Genomic DNA, 25,305 nt, shown 5'->3' on the forward strand with positions numbered 1-25,305 from the left:
TGCACAGGACTGAAAGAAGCTGCAGAAGGTTATAAATTTACTCGGCTTCATTTTGGGTACTAGCCTACAAAATACCCAGGACATCTTCAAGGAGCGGTGTCTCAGAAAGGCAGCGTCCATTATTAAGGACCTCCAGCACCCAGGGCATGCCCTTTTCTCACTGTTACCATCAGGTAGGAGATACGGAAGTCTGAAGACACACACTCAGTGATTCAGGAACAGCTTCTTCCCCTCTGCCATCTGATTCCTAAATGGACATTGAAACTTTGGACACTATCTCACTTTAAAAAAAATACAGTATTTCTGTTTTTGCACACTTTTAAAAATCCATTCAATTTATGTAATTGATTTACTGGTTTATTTATTATTATTATTATTTTATTTTATTTATTATTACTATATTTTTTCTCTGCTAGATTATGTATTGAATTGAACTGCTGCTGCTAAGTTAACAAGTTTCACATCACATGCTGGTGATAATAAACCAGATTCTGAAGTCCTCAGCAATGATTTGAAAGGCATCAGGGTAGACTGTTTCTTGTTGGCTGATCATGGCACTCATTGCTTGCTTAACATGGGCTTTTGGCAGCATGTAAACTGCAGTCAGGAGCATGGAGGAGAACTTCCTCAGTAAGTAGAATAAGAAGCACTGAATCATTAAATGTTCCAGGCTGGAGGGAACAAGAGTATGACAAGTCATTATGTCCGAACACCACAAAGAGCCGATCATGAAACACTGACCTCCACTTTTAGCCCTCTTATAATCAGCAGTCTAGTCAATCTGGTGTATTGAGAAGCTCTCAGATCTGACCAATGTGTCTGAGATTAGCCATGTCTCCATGAAACAGAGAATGCAGCATTTCCCTCTGATACTGCAATCTTGCCCTGAGTTCCTCTATCTTGTTCTCCAGAGACATTTGCTAACAAGATACTGGGTAGAGGAAGCTTTACACTCTGCCATTTTACTCTGGATTGGAGTCCACCCCTCCTTCCTCTCTTCCAGGCACAGTGATGTCCCTTTGTCCGTGTAAAGGTGCTGTTCCTGCATTCCTGAGAGTTCGTCTGCCAAGTTCTTCAGGATTTTGTAAAATCATTGATTTGTTAAGACTGTTTAAAAGTTTGTTAATTAAAGGGGAAAAAGAGGCTGCAGAATGAAGTAATAGCAGCTCAGAAGAGATATATCTAGAATTTTTGTGATTAGCTTGCAAAATATGCTGTATATCACCAGCACACCTTGCCAAAGGCTGATGGGAAGCATCTGCTGGGGCTTGCAGTGGAGCCAGGGTCTAGCAGAATGGAGGTGGGAATCTGAAAGGGTGACTCCATGGGCACAGAGTAGATGGATGTCCCTTCAGAACAGGGATGAGGAGGAATTTCTTTAGCCAGAGGGTGGAGAATCTGTGCAATTCATTGCCACAGACAGCTGTGGAGGCCAAGACATTGAATTGACTTTATTACTTACTTCCTTCATAGACATGAGGAGTAAAAATCTTTAGGATATGTCTCCATCTAAATGTGAAATGTGCAAGTCATTATAAATAGTATGCACAACAGAATAGTCAAAATAACATAGAAATACAGTTGTGTCAGCATGAGTTAATCAGTCTGATGGCCTGGTGGAAGCAGTTGTCCTGGAGTCTCTCGGTCCTGGCTTTTATGCTGTGGTACCATTTCCCAGATGGTAACAGCCAGAACAGTTTGTGGTTGGGGTGACTCTGATCCCCAATGATTCTTTGGGCCCTTTTTACACACCTATCTTTGTATTTGTCCTGAATTGTCCTGAAGTTCACAACTACAGATGCGCTGGGCTGTCCGCACCACTCTCTGCAGAGTCCTGTGACCGTGGGAAGTACAGTTCCCATCCCAGGCAGTGATGCAGCCAGTCAGGATGCTCTCAACTGTGCCCCTGTAGAAAGTTAGGATTTGGGGCCCACACCAAACTTCCTTAACCACCTGAGGTAAAAGAGGTGCTGTTGTGCCTTTTTCATCACACAGCCGGTATGTACAGACCACGTGAGATCCTCGGTGATGTTCATGCTGAGGAACTTAAAGCTGTTCGCCCTCTCTACTGTCAATGGAGGTTAGCCTGTCTCCATTCCTCCTGTAGTCCACAACCAGCTCCTTTGCTTTTGCAACATTGAGGGAGAGGTTGTTTTCTTGACACCACTGTGTCAGAGTGATGACTTCTTCTCTGTAGGCTGCCTCGTTATTATTTGAGATTAGGCCAATCAGTGTAGTGTCATCAACAAATTCAATTAGCAGATTGGAGCTGTGTGTGGTGACACAGTCATGGGTATAGAGAGAGTAAAGGAGGGGGCTTAGTACACAGCCCTGAGGGGCACCTGTGTTGAAGGTCAGAGGGGCAGAGGTGAGGGAGCCCACTTTCACCTCCTGCCGGCAATCTGACAGGAAGTCTAGGATCCAGCTACACAGGGCTGGTTGAAGGCCAAGGTCTCTGAGCTTCTTGTCAAACCTGGAGGAAATTATGGTGTTGAATGCTAAACTGAGTCCAAGGACAGCATTCTCACATAAGCATCCTTCTTCTCCAGGTGTGTAAGGACGGTGTGTAGAGCAGTGGCTATTGGGTCATCTGTTGATCGGTTGTGTTGGTAGGTGAATTGTAGGGGGTCCAGTGTGGGTGGTAGCAAGCTGCAGATGTAATCCCTGACCAGCCTCTCAAAGCATTTGTTTATTACTGAGGTGAGTGTGACAGGACGCCAGTCATTCAGGCTTGTTATCTTGGTCTTTTTAGGTACAGGAACAACGGTGGTTGATTTGAGGCAGGAGGGCACTCTACACTGGGAGAGGGAGAGATTAAAAATCTCAGTAAACACACCAGCCAGTTGTGCTGCGCACATCCTGAGTACCCGCCCTGAGTTGCCGTCCGGTCCCGCAGCCTTGCGGCTGTCCACTCGCTGGAAACACCTGCGTACTTTGGCCTCAGAGATGACCAAGCTGCCGGCTGCATCAGCTGTAGGTCTCCTCAGGGGCTCAGTATTGGAAACATCGAATCTAGCATCAAGAAGATTTGGCTCATCTGGGTGAAAGGCAGCGATGTTGGCAGAACCACTGCGTTTAGCTTTGAAGTCTGCGATGATGTGCAGACCTTGCCATAAGCTACGTGTGTTGTTGGTGGAAAGTTGTGTCTGGATCTTGTCCCTGTCTTGTTGTTTCGCTACTTTGCGCAGATTGCAACTGCATTTCCTGAGCTCCTGCTGATTACTGGCAGCATATGCTCTGTGTCGTGCAGTAAGTGCTGCTCACACTGAACTGCTGATCCAGAGTTTCTGGTTTGGAAAGACCCTGACTGATTTCTGGGGGACAACATCCTCGACGCCCTTCCAAATGAAACTCGATACCTCATCATGGAAGACATTCCAGTTCACGTCATCAAAGCAGTCCTGTAGCAAAGAGGCTGACTGGTCGGACCAACAGTGGATGGTTTTAACTGTGGCCGCCTCGTTTCAGCTTCTGCCTGTACGTTGGCAGCAGCAAGATGCAAGAGTGATCTGGTTTTCCACATGGGGGGGTGGTGAAAGAGCACTTTGTAAGTGTTGCCGAAGGGAGAGTAGCAGTGGTTCAGTATGCTCTCTTCCCATGTGCTCTCCTGGATGTGTTGACAAAACTTTGGAGAGACTTTGTATACATTGAGTATACTTAAAGCGGAAGTTGGTAAGTTCTTAGTCAGGGCGTGGATGGGTTACAGGGAGAAGCCAGGAGATTGAAGCTGAGAGGGAAATGGATCAGCCGTGATGTAATGGCAGGGCAGACTTGATGGGCCAAATGGCCTAACTCTGCTTCTGTATCTTATGATCTTATTGAGTACAGAAGTCGGGATATCATGTCACAGCTGTATCCGTTGTTAGTGAGGTCACACTTGGAGCATTGTGTGCAGCTGTGGTTGCCTAGCTACAGGGAGGATGTCATTAAAGTGGAAAGGGTGCAGAAGTTATTTACAAGGATGTTACTTGGACTGGAGGGTTTGAGTTAGGAGAGACTGTGTAGGCTAGAGCTTTGTTGCTCTGGAGCACAGGAGCTCAGGAGTGACCTTGCTGGAGATAAAGAAAAGTCATGAGGGGCTTAGATAAAGTTGATAGTGTCTTTTTTCAGAGAAAGGGAATCAAAAACTAAATGGCAGAGAGGGAAAATTTAAAAGATTGTGAGAGGAAACATCTTCATGCAGAATGAGTGGGTATGTAGGCTGAGGTGGTTGAGGTAGACACAATACCAACAGTTAAAACTCAACGACAGAATAAAGGGAAAAGAGAGGGCATAAAACATAGGAAAATTAGTGGGAGTTAGAGGATTGGCAAGCTTTTAAATACCAACAGAAAGGAACTAAAAGATGAAGTATAAAGGTAAGCTAGCTAGTAATAAAAATAAAGAGGAGACTAGAAGTTTTTTTTCATATATATAATGAGTAAAAGAGTGGCAAGAATAGATATTGTATCGCTGGGAAATGACACTGAAGAGGTAGTAATGGAGGAGGGTGAAATAGCAGATATGTATCTTGCATCAGTATTTTGCTGGAAGATACCAGCTGTATGCCAGAAAAGAAATTCATGTGTGTCAGGGGCAGAAAATAGTGTAATTGCTGTTAGTAAGGAGAAGGTGGTTGGGAAGCTGAAAGATCTGAAGGTGGATAGATCACCTGGACCAGATGATCTACACCCAGGATTTTGGAAGAGGTAGCTAAAAGAGATTGTGAAGGCATTAGTAATGATTTTTTAAATCGTGGAATGGTTCTAGAGAACTGGAAAACTGTAAATGTGACTCCACTTTAGCCTGACTAGTCATAGGGAAGCTGCTGGAGTCCATTATTAAGGATGAAGTTTGCGGTACTTGGAGGCACATGATAAAATAGGCCAAAGTCAGCATCATTTCTTTAAGGGGAAATCTTGCCTAACAAGTTCATTGGAATTCTTTTGAAAATAACTGGCAGGTAGGCAGAGGAGAGTCAGTGGATTTTGTTCACTAGTATTTTCAGAAATCCTTTGACAAGGCGCCACACGAGACTGCTTAACAAGATAAGAGCTCGTAGTATTACAGGGAAGATACTAGCATGGATAGAGCATTGGCTGATGGGCAGAAGCCCTCATGCCCTGACTGATCATGGATCTATCAATCTCTGCCTTAAATATACCCGATGACTTGGACTCCACAGCCACCTGTGGCAAGGAATTACATAGACTCACCACTCTCTGGCTAAAGAAATTCCTCCTCATCTCTGTTCTAAAAGGACACCCCTCTATTCTGAGATTTAGTTCTCTGGTCTTAGATTCTTCCGCATAGGAAACATCCTTTCCACATCCACTCTATCAAGGCCTTCCACCATTCGATAGGTTTCAATGAGGTCACTCCTAATTCTTCTGAATTCCCATGGATACAGGCCCAGAGCTATCAAATGATCTTCTCAATCCTGGAATCATTTTCGTGAACCTCCTTAGAACCCTCTCAAATGTAAGCACATCCTTTCTTAGATAAGGGACACAAAACTATTCTATTCATCAGTGTAGAGGCCTCAACAGGCCTTATAGAGCTGTAACATTACATCCTCGGTCTTATATTCTAATCCTCTCGAAATGACTTAACGTCACATTTGCCTTTCATACTACTGACTCAACCTGCAAATTAACCTTTAGGGAATCCTGCACAAGGACTCCCAAGCCCTTTTGCATCATAGACTTTTGAATTTTGTCTCCATTTAGAAAATATTCTGCACATTTATTTCTTCTACCAAAGTGCATCTCCATACTCTTTCCAATACCGTATTCCATCTGCCACTTCTTTGCCCATTCTCCTGTAGCTGCTCTGCTTCCACAACACTAATTGCTCCTCCACCTATCTTCATATCATCTGCACACGTGGCCACAAAGCCATCAATTCCTTCATACCAATCATTGACATAGAAACATAGAAAATAGGTGCAGGAGTAGGCCATTCGGCCCTTCGAGCCTGCACCACCATTTATTATCATGGCTGATCATCCAACTCAGAACCCCGCCCCAGCCTTCCCTCCATACCCCCTGATCCCCGTAGCCACAAGGGCCATATCTAACTCCCTCTTAAATATAGCCAATGAACTGGCCTCAACTGTTTCCTGTGGCAGAGAATTCCACAGATTCACCACTCTCTGTGTGAAGAAGTTTTTCCTAATCTCGGTCCTAAAAGGCTTCCCCTTCATCCTCAAACTGTGGCCCCTCGTTCTGGACTTCCCCAACATCGGGAACAATCTTCCTGCATCTAGCCTGTCCAATCCCTTTAGGATTTTATACGTTTCAATCAGATCCCCCCTCAATCTTCTAAATTCCAACGAGTACAAGCCCAGTTCATCCAGTCTTTCTTCATATGAAAGTCCTGCCATCCCAGGAATCAATCTGGTGAACCTTCTTTGTACTCCCTCTATGGCAAGGATGTCTTTCCTCAGATTAGGGGACCAAAACTGCACACAATACTCCAGGTGTGGTCTCACCAAGGCCTTGTACAACTGCAGTAGTACCTCCCTGCTCCTGTACTCGAATCCTCTCGCTATAAATGCCAGCATACCATTCGCCTTTTTCACCGCCTGCTGTACCTGCATGCCCACTTTCAATGACTGGTGTATAATGACACCCAGGTCTCGTTGCACCTCCCCTTTTCCTAATTGGCCACCATTCAGATAATAATCTGTTTTCCTATTTTTGCCACCAAAGTGGATAACTTCACATTTATCCACATTAAATTGCATCTGCCATGGATTTGCCCACTCACCCAACCTATCCAAGTCACTCTGCATCCTCTTAGCATCCTCCTCACAGCTAACACTGCCAACCAGCTTCGTGTCATCCGCAAACTTGGAGATGCTGCATTTAATTCCCTCATCCAAGTCATTAATATATATTGTAAACAACTGGGGTCCCAGCACTGAGCCTTGCGGTACCCCACTAGTCACCACCTGCCATTCTGAAAAGGTCCCGTTTATTCCCACTCTTTGCTTCCTGTCTGCTAACCAATTCTCCATCCACATCAATACCTTACCCCCAATACCGTGTGCTTTAAGTTTGCACACTAATCTCCTGTGTGGGACCTTGTCAAAAGCCTTTTGAAAATCCAAATATACCACATCCACTGGTTCTCCCCTATCCACTCTACTCGTTACATCCTCAAAAAATTCTATGAGATTCGTCAGACATGATTTTCCTTTCACAAATCCATGCTGACTTTGTCCGATGATTTCACCGCTTTCCAAATGTGCTGTTATCACATCTTTGATAACTGACTCCAGCAGTTTCCCCACCACCGACGTTAGGCTAACCGGTCTATAATTCCCCGGTTTCTCTCTCCCTCCTTTTTTAAAAAGTGGGGTTACATTAGCCACCCTCCAATCCTCAGGAACTAGTCCAGAATCTAATGAGTTTTGAAAAATTGTCACTAATGCATCCACTATTTCTTGGGCTACTTCCTTAAGCACTCTAGGATGCAGACCATCTGGCCCTGGGGATATATTTGCCTTCAATCCCTTCAATTTACCTAACACCACTTCCCTACTAACATGTATTTCGCTCAGTTCCTCCATCTCACTGGACCCTCTGTCTCCTACTATTTCTGGAAGATTATTTATGTCCTCCTTAGTGAAGACAGAACCAAAGTAATTATTCAATTGGTCTGCCATGTCCTTGCTCCCCATAATCAATTCACCTGTTTCTGTCTGTAGGGGACCTACATTTGTCTTTACCAGTCTTTTCCTTTTTGCATATCTATAAAAGCTTTTACAGTCAGTTTTTATGTTCCCTGCCAGTTTTCTCTCATAATCTTTTTTCCCCTTCCTAATTAAGCCCTTTGTCCTCCTCTGCTGAACTCTGAATTTCTCCCAGTCCTCAGGTGAGCCACTTTCTCTGGCTAATTTGTATGCTTCTTCTTTGGAATTGATACTATCCCTAATTTCTCTTGTCAGCCACGGGTGCACTACCTTCCTTGACTTATTCTTTTGCCAAACTGGGATGAACAATTGTTGTAGTTCATCCATGCAATCTTTAAATGCTTGCCATTGCATATCCACCGTCAATCCTTTAAGTGTCATTTGCCAGTCTATCTTAGCTAATTCACGTCTCATATCTTCAAAGCTACCCCTCTTTAAGTTCAGAACCTTTGTTTTTGAATTAACTATGTCACTCTCCATCTTAATGAAGAATTCCACCATATTATGGTCACTCTTACCCAAGGGGCCTCTCACGACAAGATTGCTAATTAACCCTTCCTCATTGCTCAAGACCCAGTCCAGAATAGCCTGCTCTCTAGTTGGTTCCTTGACATGTTGGTTCAAAAAACCATCCCGCATACATTCCAAGAAATCCTCTTCCTCAGCACCTTTACCAATTTGGTTCACCCAATCTACATGTAGATTGAAGTCACCCATTATAACTGCTGTTCCTTTATTGCACACATTTCTAATTTCCTGTTTAATACCATCTCCGACCTCACTACTACTGTTAGGTGGCCTGTACACAGCTCCCACCAGCGTCTTCTGCACCTTAGTGTTACGCAGCTCTACCCATATCGATTCCACATCTTCCCGGCTTGTCCTTCCTTTCTATTGCGTTAATCTCTTCTTTAACCAGCAACGCCACCCCACCTCCCCTTCCTTCATGTCTATCCCTCCTGAATATTGAATACCCCTGAACGTTGAGCTCCCATCCTTGGTCACCCTGTACAATGTAAAAAGAAGCAGTCCCAACACAGACCCCAGTGGAGCACCACTGGTCACTGGCTGCCAACCAGAAAAGGCCCCCTTTATTCCCACTCTTTGCCTCCTGACAATCAGCCAATGCTCTATTCATGCTACTATCTTTCCTGTAGTATTATCGGCTCTTGATTTGTTAAGCAGCCTCATGTGTGGCACTTTGTCAAAACCCTTCTGTCAACCCAAATACACAACATCCACTGGTTCTCCTTTGTCTATCCTGCTTGTTATTTCTTCAAAGAATTCCAACAGATTTGTCAGGCAAGATTTTCCTTTGAGGAAACCAGGCTGTCTACAGCCTATTTTATCATGCTTTGAATCGGTGGACTGGACTGTACTCAGGGATTCATCTTCAAATCTGGATGAGCATGCTGCAGTTGTTAACAACTTCATTATGTGGATGAGTGTGTGCCCACAAAGACTTACTGTACATTCCCAAACTAAAAGCCATGGATGAACCAGGAGATACATTGTTTGCTGAAGGCTAGATCTGTGGCATTCAAGTCTGGTGACCCAGGTTTGTTCCAGAAAATCAGGTATGATTTACAGAAGGCTATTTCAAGGGTGAAGAGACAATTTTGAATGAGGTTGGAGGTGACATTGGATGTACAACAACTCTGGCATGGTTTGCAAGACATTGCTTCCTACAAAGCGAACCCACCAGTATGAATGGCAGCGATGCCTCACTACCAGATGAACTCAATGCCTTCAATGCCAGCCTTGAAAGAGAGAATATAACTACAGCTATGAAGATCCCTGCTGTACCAGTGCCTAAGAAGAGTAATGTGAGCTGCCTTAATGACTATCGCCCGGTAGCACTCACATCGACAGTGATGAAATGCTTTGAGAGGTTGGTCATGACCAGACTGAACTCCTGCCTCAGCAAGGACCTGGACCCACTGCAATTTGTCTATCACCACAATAGGTCAATAGCAGACACAATCTCAATGGCTTTTCACACGTCTTTAGACCACCTGGACAACACAAACACCTATGTCAGAATGCTGTACATCGACTATAGCTCCGGTTTTAATACCATCATTCCCACAATCCTGATTGAGAAGTTGCAGAACCTGGGCATCTGTACCTCCCTCTGCAATTGGATCCTTGACTTCCTAACCAGAAGACCGCAATCTGTGCAGATTGGTGATAACATCTCCTCCTCGCTGATGATCAACACTGGTGCACCTCAGGGGTGTGTGCTTAGCCCACTGCTCTACTCTCTCTATACCCATGACTGTGTGGCTAGGCATAGCTCAAACACCATCTATAAATTTGCTGATGATACAACCACTGTTGGTGGAATTTCAGATGGAGACAAGAGGGTGTATAGGAGCAAGATATGCCAACTAGGGAGTACTGTCACAGCAACAACCTGCACTCAATGTCAGTAAGATGAAAGAGCTGATTGTGGACTTCAGGAAGGGTAAGACGAAGGAACACATACCAATCTTTATAGAGGAACCAGAAGTGGAGAGAGTGAGCAGCTTCAAGTTCCTGGGTGTCAAGATCTCTGTGGATCTAACCTGGTCCCAACATATTGATGCAGTTATAAAGAAGACAAGACAGCAATTATATTTCATTGCAACACTTACAGTACGCTGGATGAACTCAGCGGATCGGGCAGCATCAGTGGAAACGATCAGTTGACATTTCGGGCCGGAACCCTTCATCAGGACTGAAGAATGAAGGAGGTGGAAGGATTTGAAGAATGCTTGTAGGTTCAGTTGAAAGACCAGTAATTTGAAAGACAAAGGGGTGGGGGAGGGGAAGCATCGACATCATAGGCAGGAAAACAATGGGTAGTAGAAGAAGGAGGCACCATTCAGGGCCTCAAACAGTCCTTCCAGGTGAGGCAACACTTCAATTGTGAGTCTGTTGGGGTCATCTATTGCATCCAGTGCTCCCGGTGTGGCCTCCTCTACATCGATGAAACCCGACGCAGATTGGGGGACCACTTCGTCGAGCAACTCCGCTCCAACCGCCAAAACAGACAGGATCTCCCGGTAGCCACCCACTTCAACTCTGCTTCCCATTCCCATTCAGATATGTCCATACATGGCCTCCTCTACTGTCATGATGAGGCTAAACTCAGGTTGGAGGAGCAACACCTCATATACCATCTAGGTAGTCTCTAGCTCCTTGGTATGAACATAGAATTCTCCAACTTCCGGTAATTCCCTCCCCCCCCTCCTCTATCCCTATTTCACTCTGCCCCCTCCCCCAGCTGCCTATCACCTCCCTCATGGTTCCGCCTCCTTCTTCTACTACCCATTGTTTTCCTGCCTATGACGTCAATGCTTCCCCTCCCCCACCCCTTTGTCTTTCAAATTACTGGTCTTTCAACTGAACCTACAAGCATTCTTCAAATCCTTTGCCATCTTTCATTCTTCAGTCCTGACAAAGGGTTATGGCCCGAAACGTCGACTCATCATTTCCACTGATGCTGCCCGACCTGCTGAGTTCATCCAGCGTACTGTAAGTGTTGCTTTGATCACAGCATCTGCAGATTATTTTGTGTTAACTATATTTCATTAGGAGTTTGAAGAGATTTGGTATGTCAACAAATACACTCAAAAAACTTCTATAGTTGTACTGTGGAGAGCATTCTGACAGGCTGCATCACTGTCTGGTATGGCGGGAGGTGCTACTGCACAGGACTGAAAGAAGCTGCAGAGGGTTGTAAATTTAGTCAGCTCCATCTTGGGTACTAGCCTACCAAGTACCCAGGACATCTTTAGGGAGTGGTGTCTCAGAAAGGCAGCATCCATTATTAAGGACCTCCAGCACCCAGGGCATGCCCTTCTCTCACTGTTACCATCAGGTACGAGATACAGAAGCCTGAAGGCACACACTCAGCGATTCAGGAACAGCTTCTTCCCCTCTACCATCTGATTCCTAAATAGATATTGAACCCATAAACACTACCTCACTTTTTAAATATACATTATTTCTGGTTTTTGCACAATTTTTAATCTATTCAATACACATATACTATAATCTATTTATTTATTGTTTTTTTTGTTCTATATTATATACTGCATTGAACTGCTGCTGCTAAGTTAACAAATTTCGTGCCACATACTGGTGATAACAAATCTGATTCTGATGTGGGCCCAGCTACCTCAAACCACATCCTTAACAATTGACTCCAACATCTTCATAACTACTGAGGCCAAAGTAACTGGCCTTTAATTTCCTTTCTTCTGCCTCTCTCCCTTCTTGAAGAGTGAAGTCACATTTGCAATTTTCTCGTCCTCCAGAACCATGGTAGAATTCATTGATTCTTGAAAGATCATTGCTAATACCTCCACAATCTCTTCAGCCACCTCTTTCAGAACCCTGGGGTGTAGACCATCTGGTCCGGGTGAATTATCTACCTTCAGACCTTTGTTTTCCAGGAACCTTCTCCCTAGTAATGGCAACTTTACACACTTCTGCCCCGACACTCTTGAACTTCTAGCATACGGCTCGTGTCTTCCACAGTAAAGACTGATGCAAAATACTTATTCAGTTCATCTGCCATTTTTGTCCTCCTTTACTACCTCTCCAGCATCATTTTCCAGTGGTCCAATATCTACTCTCGCCTCTCTTTCACTCTTTACATAGCTGAAGAAAATTTTGGTCGCCTCTTCATTATTATTTGCTAGTTTACCTCCTTTTCCTTATTTATATTTTTAGCTGTCTTCTGTTGCTTTTTAAAAGCTTCCTAATCCTCTAACTTCCCACTACTTATATTATATACCCTCTCTTTGGCTTGGACAAACTTGAGTTGTTTTCTCTGGAGTGGCTAAGGTTGAGGGAATATCTAATAGAGGTTCATAAGATTATGAGAGGCACAGATATAATAGACAGGGAGTATCTTTTTCCCAGTGTGTAAGTGTCTGATACCTCAGGGCATGCATTGAAGATGAAAGGGAGTACGTTCAAAGGGGATGTGAGGGGTAAGTTTTTTCACTCAGAGAGTGGCGGATATCTGGAATGTGCTGCCTGGAATGGTGATCAAGGCATGTAAATTGGAGGCTTTTAAGAGAAGTTTGGACAGGCACATAAATATAAGGAAGATGAATGATATGGAAATTAGATTATGAGGACTCTCAGCCCTTATTTATTGTCATTTAGAAATACATGCATTAAGAAATGATACAATGTTCCTCCAGTATGATATCACAGAAACACAAGACAGACCAAGACTGAAAAACTAACAAAAAACACATAATTATAACATATAGTTACAACAGTGCAAAGCAATACCATAATTTGATAAGAACAGACCATGGGCATGGTTAAAAAAAAGTCTCAAAGTCCTGATAGCCCCAACATCTCACGCAGACGGTAGAACGGAGAAACTCTCCCTGCCATGAGCTTCCAGTGCCGCAAATTTGCCAATGCAGCATCCTGGAAACACCCGACCGCAGCCAACTCTGAGTCCGTCCGAAAACTTTGAGCCTCCGACCAGCCCTCCGACACCGAGCACCATCTCTGCCGAGCACTTCGACCCCGGCCCTGACTGCCAAGCAACAGGCAAAGCCGAGGATTCAGGGCCTTCCCCTCTGGAGATTTCGGATCACTCAGTAGCAACAGCAGCGAAGCAGGCATTTCAGAAGTTTCACCAGATATTCCTCCGTGCTCTCATGTCTGCCTCCATCAATTGTGTGGGTAGAAAAGATTAATTCTTGTTCTTTTAAAAAATTTACTTTTTGGCTGGTTCAGCATAACACTGTGGACCAAATGGCCTGTTCGATGTTCTATATAAAGGAACCCTTGGAAGGCAATGATCACAATATGATAAAATTCATCCTACCATTTGAGAGGGAGAAGATAAAATCCGATGTATCAGTGGAGTAAAGAGTAAGACAGAGGTGTGAGAGAGGAGCTGGCCAAAGTTGATTGGAAGGGGACACAAGCAGGGATGATGGCAGAACAGTAATGGCTGTAGTTTTAGGGGCAATTCAGAAGGTGCTGGATAGATACATCCTAAAGATGAAGTATTCTGAAGAGAGGATGAGGGAACTATGGGTGACAAGAGAAGTCAAAGACAGCATGAAAGCTACAGACAGGGCATATAATAGCAAATATTCGAAGGAAGTTAGAGGACTGGGAAGCTTTTAAAAACAAACAGAAGGCAGCTTAAAAAACATAAGAGAAAAGATGAAATATGAAGGTAAACTAGCCAATAATTTAAATAAGATAAAAATGCTTTTTTTTCCCAGATATATAAAAGTAAAAGAGAGGAGAGAGTGGATACTGGACCGCTGGAAAACGGCATTGGAGTGGGAGTAACGGGGACAAAGAAATGGTAGATGAATGGTAGGAGTATTTTGCATCAGCCTTTGTTGTGGGTGACAGCAGCAGTGTGCCAGAGCGAGAGTCAGGGGACAGAAGTAAGTGCAGTTGCTGTTACTAAGGAAAAGCTGCTTGGGAAGCTGAAAGGTCTGAAGGCAGACAAGTACCCAGACCAGATGAACTACGCTCCAGGATTCTGAAAGAGTTAACCCAAGAGACTAGAATACAAGAGTGAGAATGTTATGCTGAGGCTTTATAAGGCATTGATCAGACTGCACTTGGGCCCATTATCTAAGAAAAAATGTGTTGGCATTGGAGATGGTCCAGAGGAAGTTCACAAGAATGATTCTGAGAATGAAGGGGTTAATGTATGAGGACCCTTCAAAGGCTCTGGTCCTTTACTCACTGGAGTTTAGAAGAATGAATGAATGAGGATGTCATTGAAGCCTATTGAATATTGAATGAAAGGTCTAGGCAGAGTAGATGTGGAAAGGAGTTATTTCCTATAGTGAGCGAGTCTAGAAACAAAGGGCACAGCCTGGGAATAGAAGAATGCCCATGTAGAACAGAGATGAGGAGGTACTTCTTTAGCCAAAGGGTGGTGAATCTTTGGAATCTTGTGAATCTTGGAGGTCATGTCATTTAAGTACATTTAAAACAGAGGTTAATAGGTTCTTGGTTAGTCTGGGTGTCCAGGGTTTGGGGGAGAAGGCAGAGTAATGGGGTTGACAGGGATAATATATCAGCCATGACAGAAAGGCAGAGCAGACTCAATGGGCCAAATGGCCTAATTCTGCTCCTATGTCATAGTCTAAAGACAGTTGGACAGGTGCATGGATAGTGGGACTAGCTTAGACGGGAACCTTGGCTGGTATGGACGAGTTGTTGAAGCACCTTTCTCCATGCTCTATTATTCTAAGAGTGTGGTGTGTAACAAGAATGTCTAGGAGTTTTTGAGGAATATCATGATGGGATTTAAGAGCCAAGGATTTGAGGAACAGATCATCTCTGGTCTAACAGAAGTCCAGAGCAAGCTTGCAGGACTAAATGTCTATTCCTGTGTCACTCCAAGCACCAGGCGATAAAGTACAATCATTCTGAATTAGGTCACTGTGGAGGGAGCGATCTGTAGGGACTATGGCACAGGGAGTTCTGGTAACTAGCCTAGCTGTCTGTTGGCTCACACTGACTGTGGCGGACAGCAGTAGCAGCTCAGTTCACTTGATATTCCTGATTAAATCCGTTTCCTATAACAGTAAATCTTCCTTTGCCTGAGATAGCCAGTAGGGAAACATGACTTAAAAAAAACAGAAATAAGATTACTGAATGTATGAGACTTATATATTATAAATGCACAAGAAGTATTTTCTTACATTTCAAAATCCATGAATGTCAGCAGGAGGAATATACTGGACAAGCCAAACTTACAGAGAGAGAGCATCCAAGTAGTTAATTTTTGTGCATCATCTCTTTATCGCCTAACCTCTAGTATCAGCTGATTTGCAGCTACCACTCCCTTCCCACTCCACCATTAACTTCCTGTAACAGCAACAATGTTAGTGGGACTGTTGAAACTGGGATTAGACAGGGGCTTAAACTCGGACCTGTCAGGCTTGTGAACCTCAACCTTTGGAGGGTTTGGTCAATACAGACTGGCACCAGGAAGAGTGGGACTACTCCAAAGCAAATCCAAAGCATGCAAGACGATTTCAGCCCAGAGAAATAAAAATACACGATCAAAATGGCTTAATCCTCTTTAGCACTGCAGCAATACTTTAGCTTCAGAGAAGAAAGTTTTCAGTTGGTTTGTCCCCATCTGACAGGTACCTCAACAGAGGAGCAGTCACTGATCAACAGGAAAAAGTCAGCAGGTGAGATTCCGAACTGCAGGAACCTCCTGGCTGTTGGTGGTGAAATGCTCGATCTGCAGACACCTGCACGTTTTGTACCCCCCCAGTGAGTGGCGGGATTTGGAACGTACCCCTCCCCCCCAGTGAGTGGCGGGATTTGGAACATATTCCCCCCAGTGAGTGGCGGGATTTGGAACGTACTCCCCCCAGTGAGTGGCGGGATTTGGAACGTACTCCTCCTAGTGAGTGGCGGGATTTGGAACATATTCCCCCCAGTGAGTGGCGGGATTTGGAACATATTCCCCCCAGCGAATGGCGGGATTTGGAACGCTGTCTAACAGGGTGGAGAGGGCAGAATCTCTCATTGTATTTAAACAGTGACTAGGTGAGCACTTTCTTTTGGGCTGCACACACAAACTGGAAAGTGTGATTCGTTGGAATAACAGGAAAAGAGGACAGGACAGTGCAAGTTCCCTCTCAGAAGGAAGGGATACCCTGCCCTCTACGACCATTCCTCGTGCCAACACTCCCCATAAATTCAAACATACACTGCCCGGTGTACGGAGACAGGCAGTTGACAGTGTGTTCCTGGAGCTTGTTCCCAAGGTTAACAGACCTGGAGTTGGTCAGCAAATGAGTTCTGTCAGTTATGAGGAGCTTTTAATCGAATAGGGAGTTTGCAGATGTGGAACGGGTTCATAGTAACCAATTAATCTTTAAACTAACTGAATGAACCCAGTCGGGACACTCAGGAATACAGAACAACTACCTCATTTAGGATAAGTGTTAATGCCCGTACAAAGAATATGGGAGATACACATGCTTGGAGAGGACAAGGAAATTTAACAGTTATAAAAACACAGAATGCAAACCCATGACATGTTGGCATCAAAGCTTTGTGCTCGTTTCCAGTGTTAATCATCATTTCTAAATATTCTACGGTGATTAGTAGCAGATAACCAACTGAAAGAGTGAGCTCAACAGACATCGTTCAACAATACAAGTGACCCTAAGGGTCAGCGTGTCTACGGGCAGTGGATGGAATGCTTCTGTTGGCTATGACAAGGCTCTTGCATTCAGAATGCAGCTGGCAGCAGTATCTTCAGTATGTTCATCTCCTCCAGGGAGTCTTTGACTCAAAGTGAGACAACTGGATGTTGAAAGAGCTGGGGAAGAGCCTTCCGTTCACCTTTGGCAGACAGAACACTTTACAGGAGTATCACAGAGGTGTCAAGACCTGCAATCCCGCACACAGACCAGAACAAGCATCCATAGCAATTGTTCACTTTAAAGGTGCTCCCTTATTTAAGATGCTGACAAGCAGAGTTCAAGGCGGCTTCAGAGGTTGTTCATTGGCATGGTTTAATATTGAGTCCAAAGATCAGGACTTTGTAGAGGCCATGTCATAATCAGGCCTCATAAAACTTCCTCTCCACTTGTTTGGTGACTGTTCCACTGGTCATCATGGTCCGAGTGATTTGCTGGGTGATGGAGGTCCCACCCTCCATCCTTTGTGTTGTTACAGTCATTCCATCTGAAAAGGAAGGCAGAAGATTAACCTCAGGGATTACTCTGCAGATCCAGAGTTCGCATATCAGGAAATTAAAAGCTTCACAAGGTTTAATAAGGGCTGAGGGTTCATTCACAAACATAAGGGGGTATTCAGCACCAACCTGAGAAGAAGGGGTCAATGCTGGACTCCATCAGGCTGGTCTCAGTCTGCATGGTACCAGGAATGAAGCCTTCATGTCTCATCACCATCTGCTTGCTGAACTTGGAAACACTCGCTTGGAAACGAAGAGCAGATTAGAGCCGTTAAAACACAGAATGCAAACAAGCTGCTGGGAGCCAGCACTGCCCATTAAATGTAACACACACACACACACACACACACACACACACACCCATCCTCTCACGCTCACCCTCCTCACCAGGAGACCCCCCCTCTGGCACCTTTGCCAAGCAGCTCTCTCTCACTGCCCATCTTGGGCCCTTTACCTCAAGATCATCCCAACTGCAGGAAATTGGGCTGTAAAGTCCCAGAGCCACTCTTACAGCAACACAGGACATCCTGCTCCTAAACCAGAAAACAACTTACTGTCCTTCCCAGCAGGAACTGAGGACCTCCGTGCCCAGTGCACAATTTCCTTCTTTTGAAACAACTGGGAAGTCGGACTTAAAGCTGCAGACCCTCCCACCCACCCACATAACCTACCCCCACCCCACCCCACCCCACAACCAGCCAGCTCCCATCCACATGCTCACTCCCAACCCCACACTTGCCCTCCTCACCAACAGGCTCAACGGCCCACTAACTGAATCCCCACCTTGTCCCACCCATCCCCTACCCAAGCCCCAACTAGAAAGTACACAGACGCACTATGTCCAAGCCACTCTCAGCACAGGATATGCCCGAATAGGAACTGCACGGTCTCTCACCTCTGTCCTGAGACTCGATGGTGATGATCCCTTCGCGCTCTGGACCAAAACCTTGTGTCGTCTTTGCCTGAACCTTGAACTTGTATGGGACATTCTCTCTGAGGTGAGGCACCATTAGAGTCATCTCTGCATCATCCCCTTCCACTTGATAGGTCTTGATCTCATCTGTTGGAGAAAATTGGGGCACTCTGGCTAAAAGTGATGACAGCCTTTCAGTGCAATAGGTAATAAGTAACAGGGCAGCCAGCTGATGGGAACACAGCACAGGTGGGAGGGAAGTGGGACAGTCAGCTGATCACAGGGTGAGGTACATGCAGGGGCAGGAGTGGGAGTGGTTGTGGTCACGGTCACGGAGTCTGGGAGTCTTGGGCTCAACGTGAGACGGCTGGAGAAACAGACTTTCATTCACCTCCGGCAGACGTAACACATGACAGCAGTATCAAGGAGGTGTCTGACACACAGAGGAGAGCCAGGAGGATGGGATATCCATCACCCAGGCCACTCAGACTATGATAACCAGGAGAACAGTCATCTTGCAGGGTTTCCAGACACACCCAACTCAACGGGTTCCTTGCCCAGCCGATGACTGCCCTTTGTGAATGGTGGCACAGTGATGGTGGACAGCGCCACTGACCGACAAACAGCTGTTGTGCTGTTGAGGACTTGACTGGTACAGGGACTCTCTATCCTTGTTTGATGTAGCTAACACTACAAGGGACCCTGCTGTGTTCTCTGTCTTGTAACCATCTTGACTGACCTTTGTATCCAGGGCACAGATGCTTCTCCAAAGGGCAGGACACTCAGGACACAGGAAACACCCAGTTCTGTGTCGATTACTATAGCGCATCCACCACCTCTCAAAAGATCTGACCTCAAACTTCTGTCTCTTCAGTAGATAGGACTTCTGAGGACAGATCTTCCCAACGTGCCCACATCAGCCTGAAGAGTAAATGCCTCTCCCCACAGATGCTGAGTATCCCCATCAAACTCACAGCCCTCTGCCTTTCAGGAGGTGCTACCAACAGAGCAAAGGCACCATTCTCCTGTGGAGCAGGTGATGATCGAGTCCGCAGCAATGCTCACCTTTGCCATCCAGTGGTTCACAGGTCACCAGGTAACCCAGAATGTCCCCGTTTGGTTTACGGGGCTTCTCCCAGTTCAGTTTCAGCAGCTCTGGGTTGACCGCAGTGAACACTAGTGGTCCGGGCGCACTGGGTGTGCTCAGTGTGAACGGTGAACCTGCAGGGGGAATATAGCACATTAGCAACTCCAGGCAATGGTGGAGAACTCCCAGTAACACCACAGCACACAGCCTAGTACAGTACAGGAGAGGAACAGGCCATCCAGCCCACACTGTGTGTACCAAACACAATGACAAAGCAAATCTTTTCTGACTGCACGTGATCCATATCCCAACAATCCAGCGATATCTATCTAAAACCTCCAGAATATCTGCTCCCCCCACCACCCCTGGCAGCACCTTCCCAGGTCTACCCCTCTCTGTGCCACCATTCACAAGGGCATCCCCTTTCAGGTTTACCCCTCTCACCGTAAATGCATATCCTTTAGAACACTGACATTTCTGCTCCGGAAATAATTATTCTGACTGTCTAATCCTCTCATTATAAATTTCTATCAGGCCTCCCCATGGCTTCTCTCGCTCCAAAGAAAACAACCCTAGTTTGTCCAATCTCTCCTTGTAGCTTCTACTCTCTAATCCAGGCAGCATCCTGTAAGCCTCTTCTGCGCCATCACTTCCAGAATTGCACACAATACTTCAAGTGCAGCCTAACCAAAGTTTTATACAGCAGCAACATTACTTCCTGATCATATCAAACTTAAGGATCCAAAATATATTGGTGGAGACCAAAATTAATTTGTGGATTAAAATTTAATGTGAAAAACATCACATAATCAATACCAAAACCAGACTGTGGTGAATAATTCAGTTAGGCGGTTTGATGTTTAGTTTTAGAAGCTTCTTGTATGACGCATGACTCTGCGGTTGTACTGGGTAATGGGTTCTTTTTTCCTCACTTTTTCTGCTTAGTAGGTTTTTTTTGTTATCACAAATTTTTTTTCAATCCTTAAGATGATGTCTTTTTTGAGACATTGTAAGTGTTCTTACTTCAATGTACTCGTGTTATTTTTTTGTATAATATAACAATAAAAATATTTGAAAAGAAAAGAATAATTCACTTAGAATGAGCAATGCATTGCTTGGGAAAAAACGTACCAGAGAGTTCAAATTATAAGATCCAGTTATAGGGGGTCATCTTATTCCTTTCTCTTATCCCCCAACCTCATGACTTGCCTAACAGTTCCCAATGGTTCCTCACTTTCCTCCCTTTTTTCCCATGGTCCACTGTCCTCTCCTATAAGATTCCCTCTTCAGCCCTTTGCCTCTTCCAGCTATCACCTCCCAGTTTCTCACATCTCCTCCCATCTTCCTAACCACACTCCCACCTGGTCTCACCTGTCACCTGCCAGCTTGTGCTCCTCTGTCCATCTTTTAATTGTCTTTTTTCCCCTTCCTTTCCAGTCCCGATGAAGGGTCTTGGCCTGAAGTTTTGACTGTTCATTCCTCTCCATAGATGCTAGCTGACCTGCTGAGTTCCTCCAGCATTTTGTGCATGTTACTCAGTTGTGGGAATTACCAGTGTATAAATTTGATCAACAAGGTAGAAGGCAAAGATATGCTAGGTGAAAATGTGGTTGAGTCTGCTGTTAAAAAAATAGAGGTATGAACTTTAGACCATTAATGAGATGAGGATTTATAACTGATACACTGGGAGAGATCCTATATAACAAGATCAAAAATTCTGCAGAAACCTTTTTCTATCTCAGTAATTAGCTGTGGTATGGTGGCGAAGGGACAATAGATGGAAAATAATTAATGACAGGCAGAAAATGAGGAAGCCTAAACCAAAGTAATGTGAAACTGAGACAGCTGAAGATTTTTTTATTGACATTGTTTAGAAATTTACCAGATAACTTTTGAGAAATCGGCATGAATTTTACAAGAGGAGTTAAAATGAGTGATGAGCAAATGCTAAGAGTAAGTCTACAGGGGAAGAAGCAGCTGCTATTTCTCCAGCAACCATTTAATGATATTTATGGACTCTGATATGAGATCCATCATTATAAAACGAACGACACAAAGGGTTTTTGTAAAATGTGTGGAGCTAAGGCCGAGGCTGACTGTGAATAAAACAGCATGGAAAAAGCCTTCCCAGAGTGGAAGCAGTCCTGGCCGATCCTCTGTGAAATAACACTAATGACAAACATTTAAATTCCTTTCAGAGCTATTTTGTTTAAAAAATATATACATAGAACCTCTGGAGCCTTTGCCCCAGCTGTCTCATCTCATTCATTGTCCCATGGCCCTGCGCTCGCTGTCCTGAATTAGCTCCTCTGGTAATGCGTTCAAGTTCTTAATCCCTCTATAGACTCATCCTTCCTCACCTAGTTAGCCTCCTCCACCCTACAAGCCTTTGAGATCTCTGCCCTGCCCCAGTACCGGCACTTTTCATCCTCCCAAGCTTATTGCGAGCTCTGCCTCTGCAGGATCCAGCCTCCCATGTCTCTCTTAAAATGAGCTCCTTAGCATCCCCTCATTGCTTTGAAATCTCCTTTGTACCCACAAAACCAGTACTGGTAAGGTACCTTGATATGTTTCCTATGCTAAAGGTGTGGTGTTTATACAAGTTATTGCATGCAGAAAGGAATAGGTGTAGAGCAAGATCACACAAACAACATATTGGTGAAGCCGAAGAAAACTTCAGATTCTGGAAATCTGCAATTTAGACGTAAGATGCTGGAAACACTCATTAGGTCAGGCAGCGTCTGAATAGACAGGGAAAGAATTCATTAGATTGGCCAACCTGAAACATTAGCCCTTTTCCTTTAACTCTCTCCCCTTCTCTCTTTCCGCAAAAATTGCCTTACCAGCTGAGTATTACCAATATATTTTGATTAATAAGAATGTGGTTGTACAGGTAATGGTGAAGATCAAATTTAGAATTATTACTCCAACATGAATTTAGTTTGGTTGTTTATATTGGCCCAGTCTCCAGCCATGAAGTACAGCACATGGTTATTTAATCAAATAGCAATCAGTTGAATTTTCTCATGAAGTTAAGTTCAGGCCAAAGAGCAGCAGTGCAGGAGTCTCCAGGCTTAAGGCAGACTGTGCAACATTGCCACGTCTCATCCCTCACTGATCAAGCCACCTTAAACCGGAGGGAGCATTACCTGGGACTGGGCTGAGGGGACTCATAGGGTCCACTTTGGATTCAATGGTGATGACTCCTTCGCGGTCTGGCCCCCAGCCCTTTTCACTCAGAGCCTTGACCTTGAACATGTAGGAGTAGTTGGGAAGAAGGTCATTGATAATCAGCGAGTTTTCATTTGGGTCCGAGATCTCCACCGACTTCATCTCACCTGGAACATAAGAGACAACATCAGCTTACAGTGACTGGCTGGTAACCACAGCTCATGGCTCTCCTCACCTGTCTGATCAGCACGGATTCACTAATGGATACCTCACTCCCACAAGTGAACCACATTGCCTCATTCCAGAAGCTCTCCTGCATCACAAAGCTCAGCTTGCCTTTCATCAGTATAGATTCACCTCAGAATTGGGAGGACTGCTGATCGCAGGCTCGGGCACCTGTCCTGCCCACATGGAGAAATTCCACTACATCCATGTCTGTAAAACTGCCTGTACCTGCACAAGTTTCAGTCACCACTACTGAAGGTGAAATGTCCTGGTTAAGGTTTCTGCCATGCTGTGAGGTATTCTTATTTTAGCAGTTTTCTGCAAATGCAGTATGCCCTGTTAATAACCTTGGTGGATTAGTGTTTAAAGATCAGGAGCCATTTGGCCAACCTAGGAATGTTGTATTAGCCAATTGGGTTTGTCTTGGTAACATGTTGTAACAGTTTGCCCAGTTTGGAAGATTTGAGAGAGCTGGATGGGATCAGATTTCTGAAGGATAGTAGTCTGGTCTGGGGTCATTTGCAGGAGCTGCAGAGTGGAGTGCAGGGGAAGATGTTTGCAGGAGGGACCCCATTGTAAGAAGCTCTTTGTGCAGATGAATGGTTACAAGGAGGAAATGTTCCTGAGTTAGCCAGTTCATTCAAGATAGTCTCCAAGGGAAGTTCAAACTGTGGCTTCATGCAGAATGTGGGTTCAGTGCGTAAGTAAAGCAAAACACCTGACTGCTTCAGGAACGAGCTCCAACGTTTAGGTGCACACTTAGACTGATTTAACTGCCACGGACCCTTTTACTTTATCGGTTAACTGTTCGTTAAAGTTGAAATATTGGTAAATATACTTCCTTTGTAATTTCATGCTAGTGTACGATCTGTTATTTTTCTGGTGAATGATAGCCGTGCATGGGGAAGTATTTACCCAGCACTCACTACAATTCATGTCCCGCGTCAGAACATTCCAACCTTCCTGTTTGGTTGAACCCCGAATCATACCAACCCTAGACATGTGTTGCTTATGGAAGGTGGCCTTCTCATCACTAAGTCACCTGGCCATTAATGCTGGTGAGAGGATTACAAAGGATTAACTCATCTCTAACCAGGGCCAAGTCAGTAGTGAACCTGTGTTACTGCAGCTATAAGGCAGTGGCCCTGGTAGTTCCTCCCAAGTTTTTTCCAGTGAGTATTAGTTTTGATCACTGGGGAGAAACACTGATTCAGAGAACTTTAGGCATATGGGTCTTCATACGTCAGGATATTGAGTACAGGAGTTGGGATGTTATGTTGAAATTGTACAAGATGTTGGTGTGGGCAAATTTAGAGTATTGAAAGTAGTCCTGGTCACCTACCTTCAGGAAAGATAGCAATAAGCTTGACTCCAGAGAAAATTTACACGGATGTTGCTGGGACTTGAGGATCTGAGTTATACGGAGTATAACAAATAAGGTGGATGATCTTGTTACACTATAACAAATTGTCAGGTATGATGCTGAGGCCATCGCTGAGTTGTGGCTGAAGGATGGTTGCAAAGAAATACTCAAATGGCAAAATAGTCCAACCATGGCTGACAAGGGAAGTCAAAGCTAACAGAAAGATAGAAACATAGAAAACTAACGGTGCAATACAGGCCCTTTGGCCCACGATGCTGTGCCGAACATGTACTTATTTTAGAAATTACTTAGGTAGCTCTCTCCCATAGCTCTCTATTTTTCTAAGCTCCATGTACCTATCCAGGAGTCTCTTAAAAGACCCTATTGTATTCACCTCCACTACTGTCGCCAGCAGCCCGTTCACCACTCTCTGCATAAAGACCTTACCCTGGGATAGAGTGGCATCCATTTAAAACAGAGATGTGGAGAAATTTCTTGCAAAGTTTCGAATTTTATTCTCTAGACCTCTGGAACATGTGGGGAGCTTTGATAGAGATATACAAAATTATGAGGAATATATATAGGGTAAATACACGCAGGCATTTCCCTTGAGGTTGGGTGAGGTTAGAACTAGCGGTCATGCCCACCTTCTCTTCGAGATTATTATTTTGCAGCACAGTTGAGAGCTGTGATATGCTGGTGCAACCCATCATATGACGCTCAATGGAAAATCATTGAGGAGAGGATACTTTCCATCCCCATACAGGCAATTTTGGCTGATAACAATCTACAAACTTACATAAATACTATTGATAACCCATGGGTGAAATGGACTCTTAAAATATGGAAAACTATTATAAAAGAATATAAACTAGAGAGAGACATTGCAATTCTTAAATGGTGTGCATATGACTTGGATTTTACGCCAAATAAACTGGATGCTAGATTTAAGGACTGGACAGCTAAAGAAATAACAGCTATTTGCAATATAATGACAGGGGGAACACTGTTCAGTTTTGAAATGCTCAAAGAGAAACACTTATTAGAAAAACAAGACTTTTATCGGTATTTACAGATGTGACAGTATGTTAATAGGACGGTTAAAAATGTAACAAGGCAAGTACATGTTTGATAGAGCTATTTAGAA

At 44.5% G+C, this 25,305-nt stretch overlaps 1 protein-coding gene across 2 annotated transcripts in view; it reads right to left on the reverse strand.

Annotated features, from left to right (window-relative positions):
* Window positions 1-12,814: 12,814 nt before the first annotated feature.
* Window positions 12,815-25,305, reverse strand: part of itgb4 (integrin, beta 4) — a 146,251-nt gene continuing 133,760 nt past the window's right edge. For both annotated transcript variants that reach the window (XM_072242036.1, XM_072242035.1), the window contains exons 38-42: window positions 22,549-22,737; window positions 19,378-19,533; window positions 18,295-18,459; window positions 17,529-17,642; window positions 12,815-17,389 (exon numbers count right to left, since the gene is read on the reverse strand). In XM_072242036.1, coding sequence (XP_072098137.1) covers window positions 17,265-17,389; window positions 17,529-17,642; window positions 18,295-18,459; window positions 19,378-19,533; window positions 22,549-22,737 — 749 coding nt within the window. In that variant the 3' untranslated portion in view covers window positions 12,815-17,264. The remainder of the gene's footprint in view (window positions 17,390-17,528; window positions 17,643-18,294; window positions 18,460-19,377; window positions 19,534-22,548; window positions 22,738-25,305) is intronic.

The sequence above is a fragment of the Mobula birostris genome, chromosome 24 (genome assembly GCF_030028105.1).
Source record: "Mobula birostris isolate sMobBir1 chromosome 24, sMobBir1.hap1, whole genome shotgun sequence".
Lineage (NCBI taxonomy): Eukaryota > Metazoa > Chordata > Chondrichthyes > Myliobatiformes > Myliobatidae > Mobula > Mobula birostris.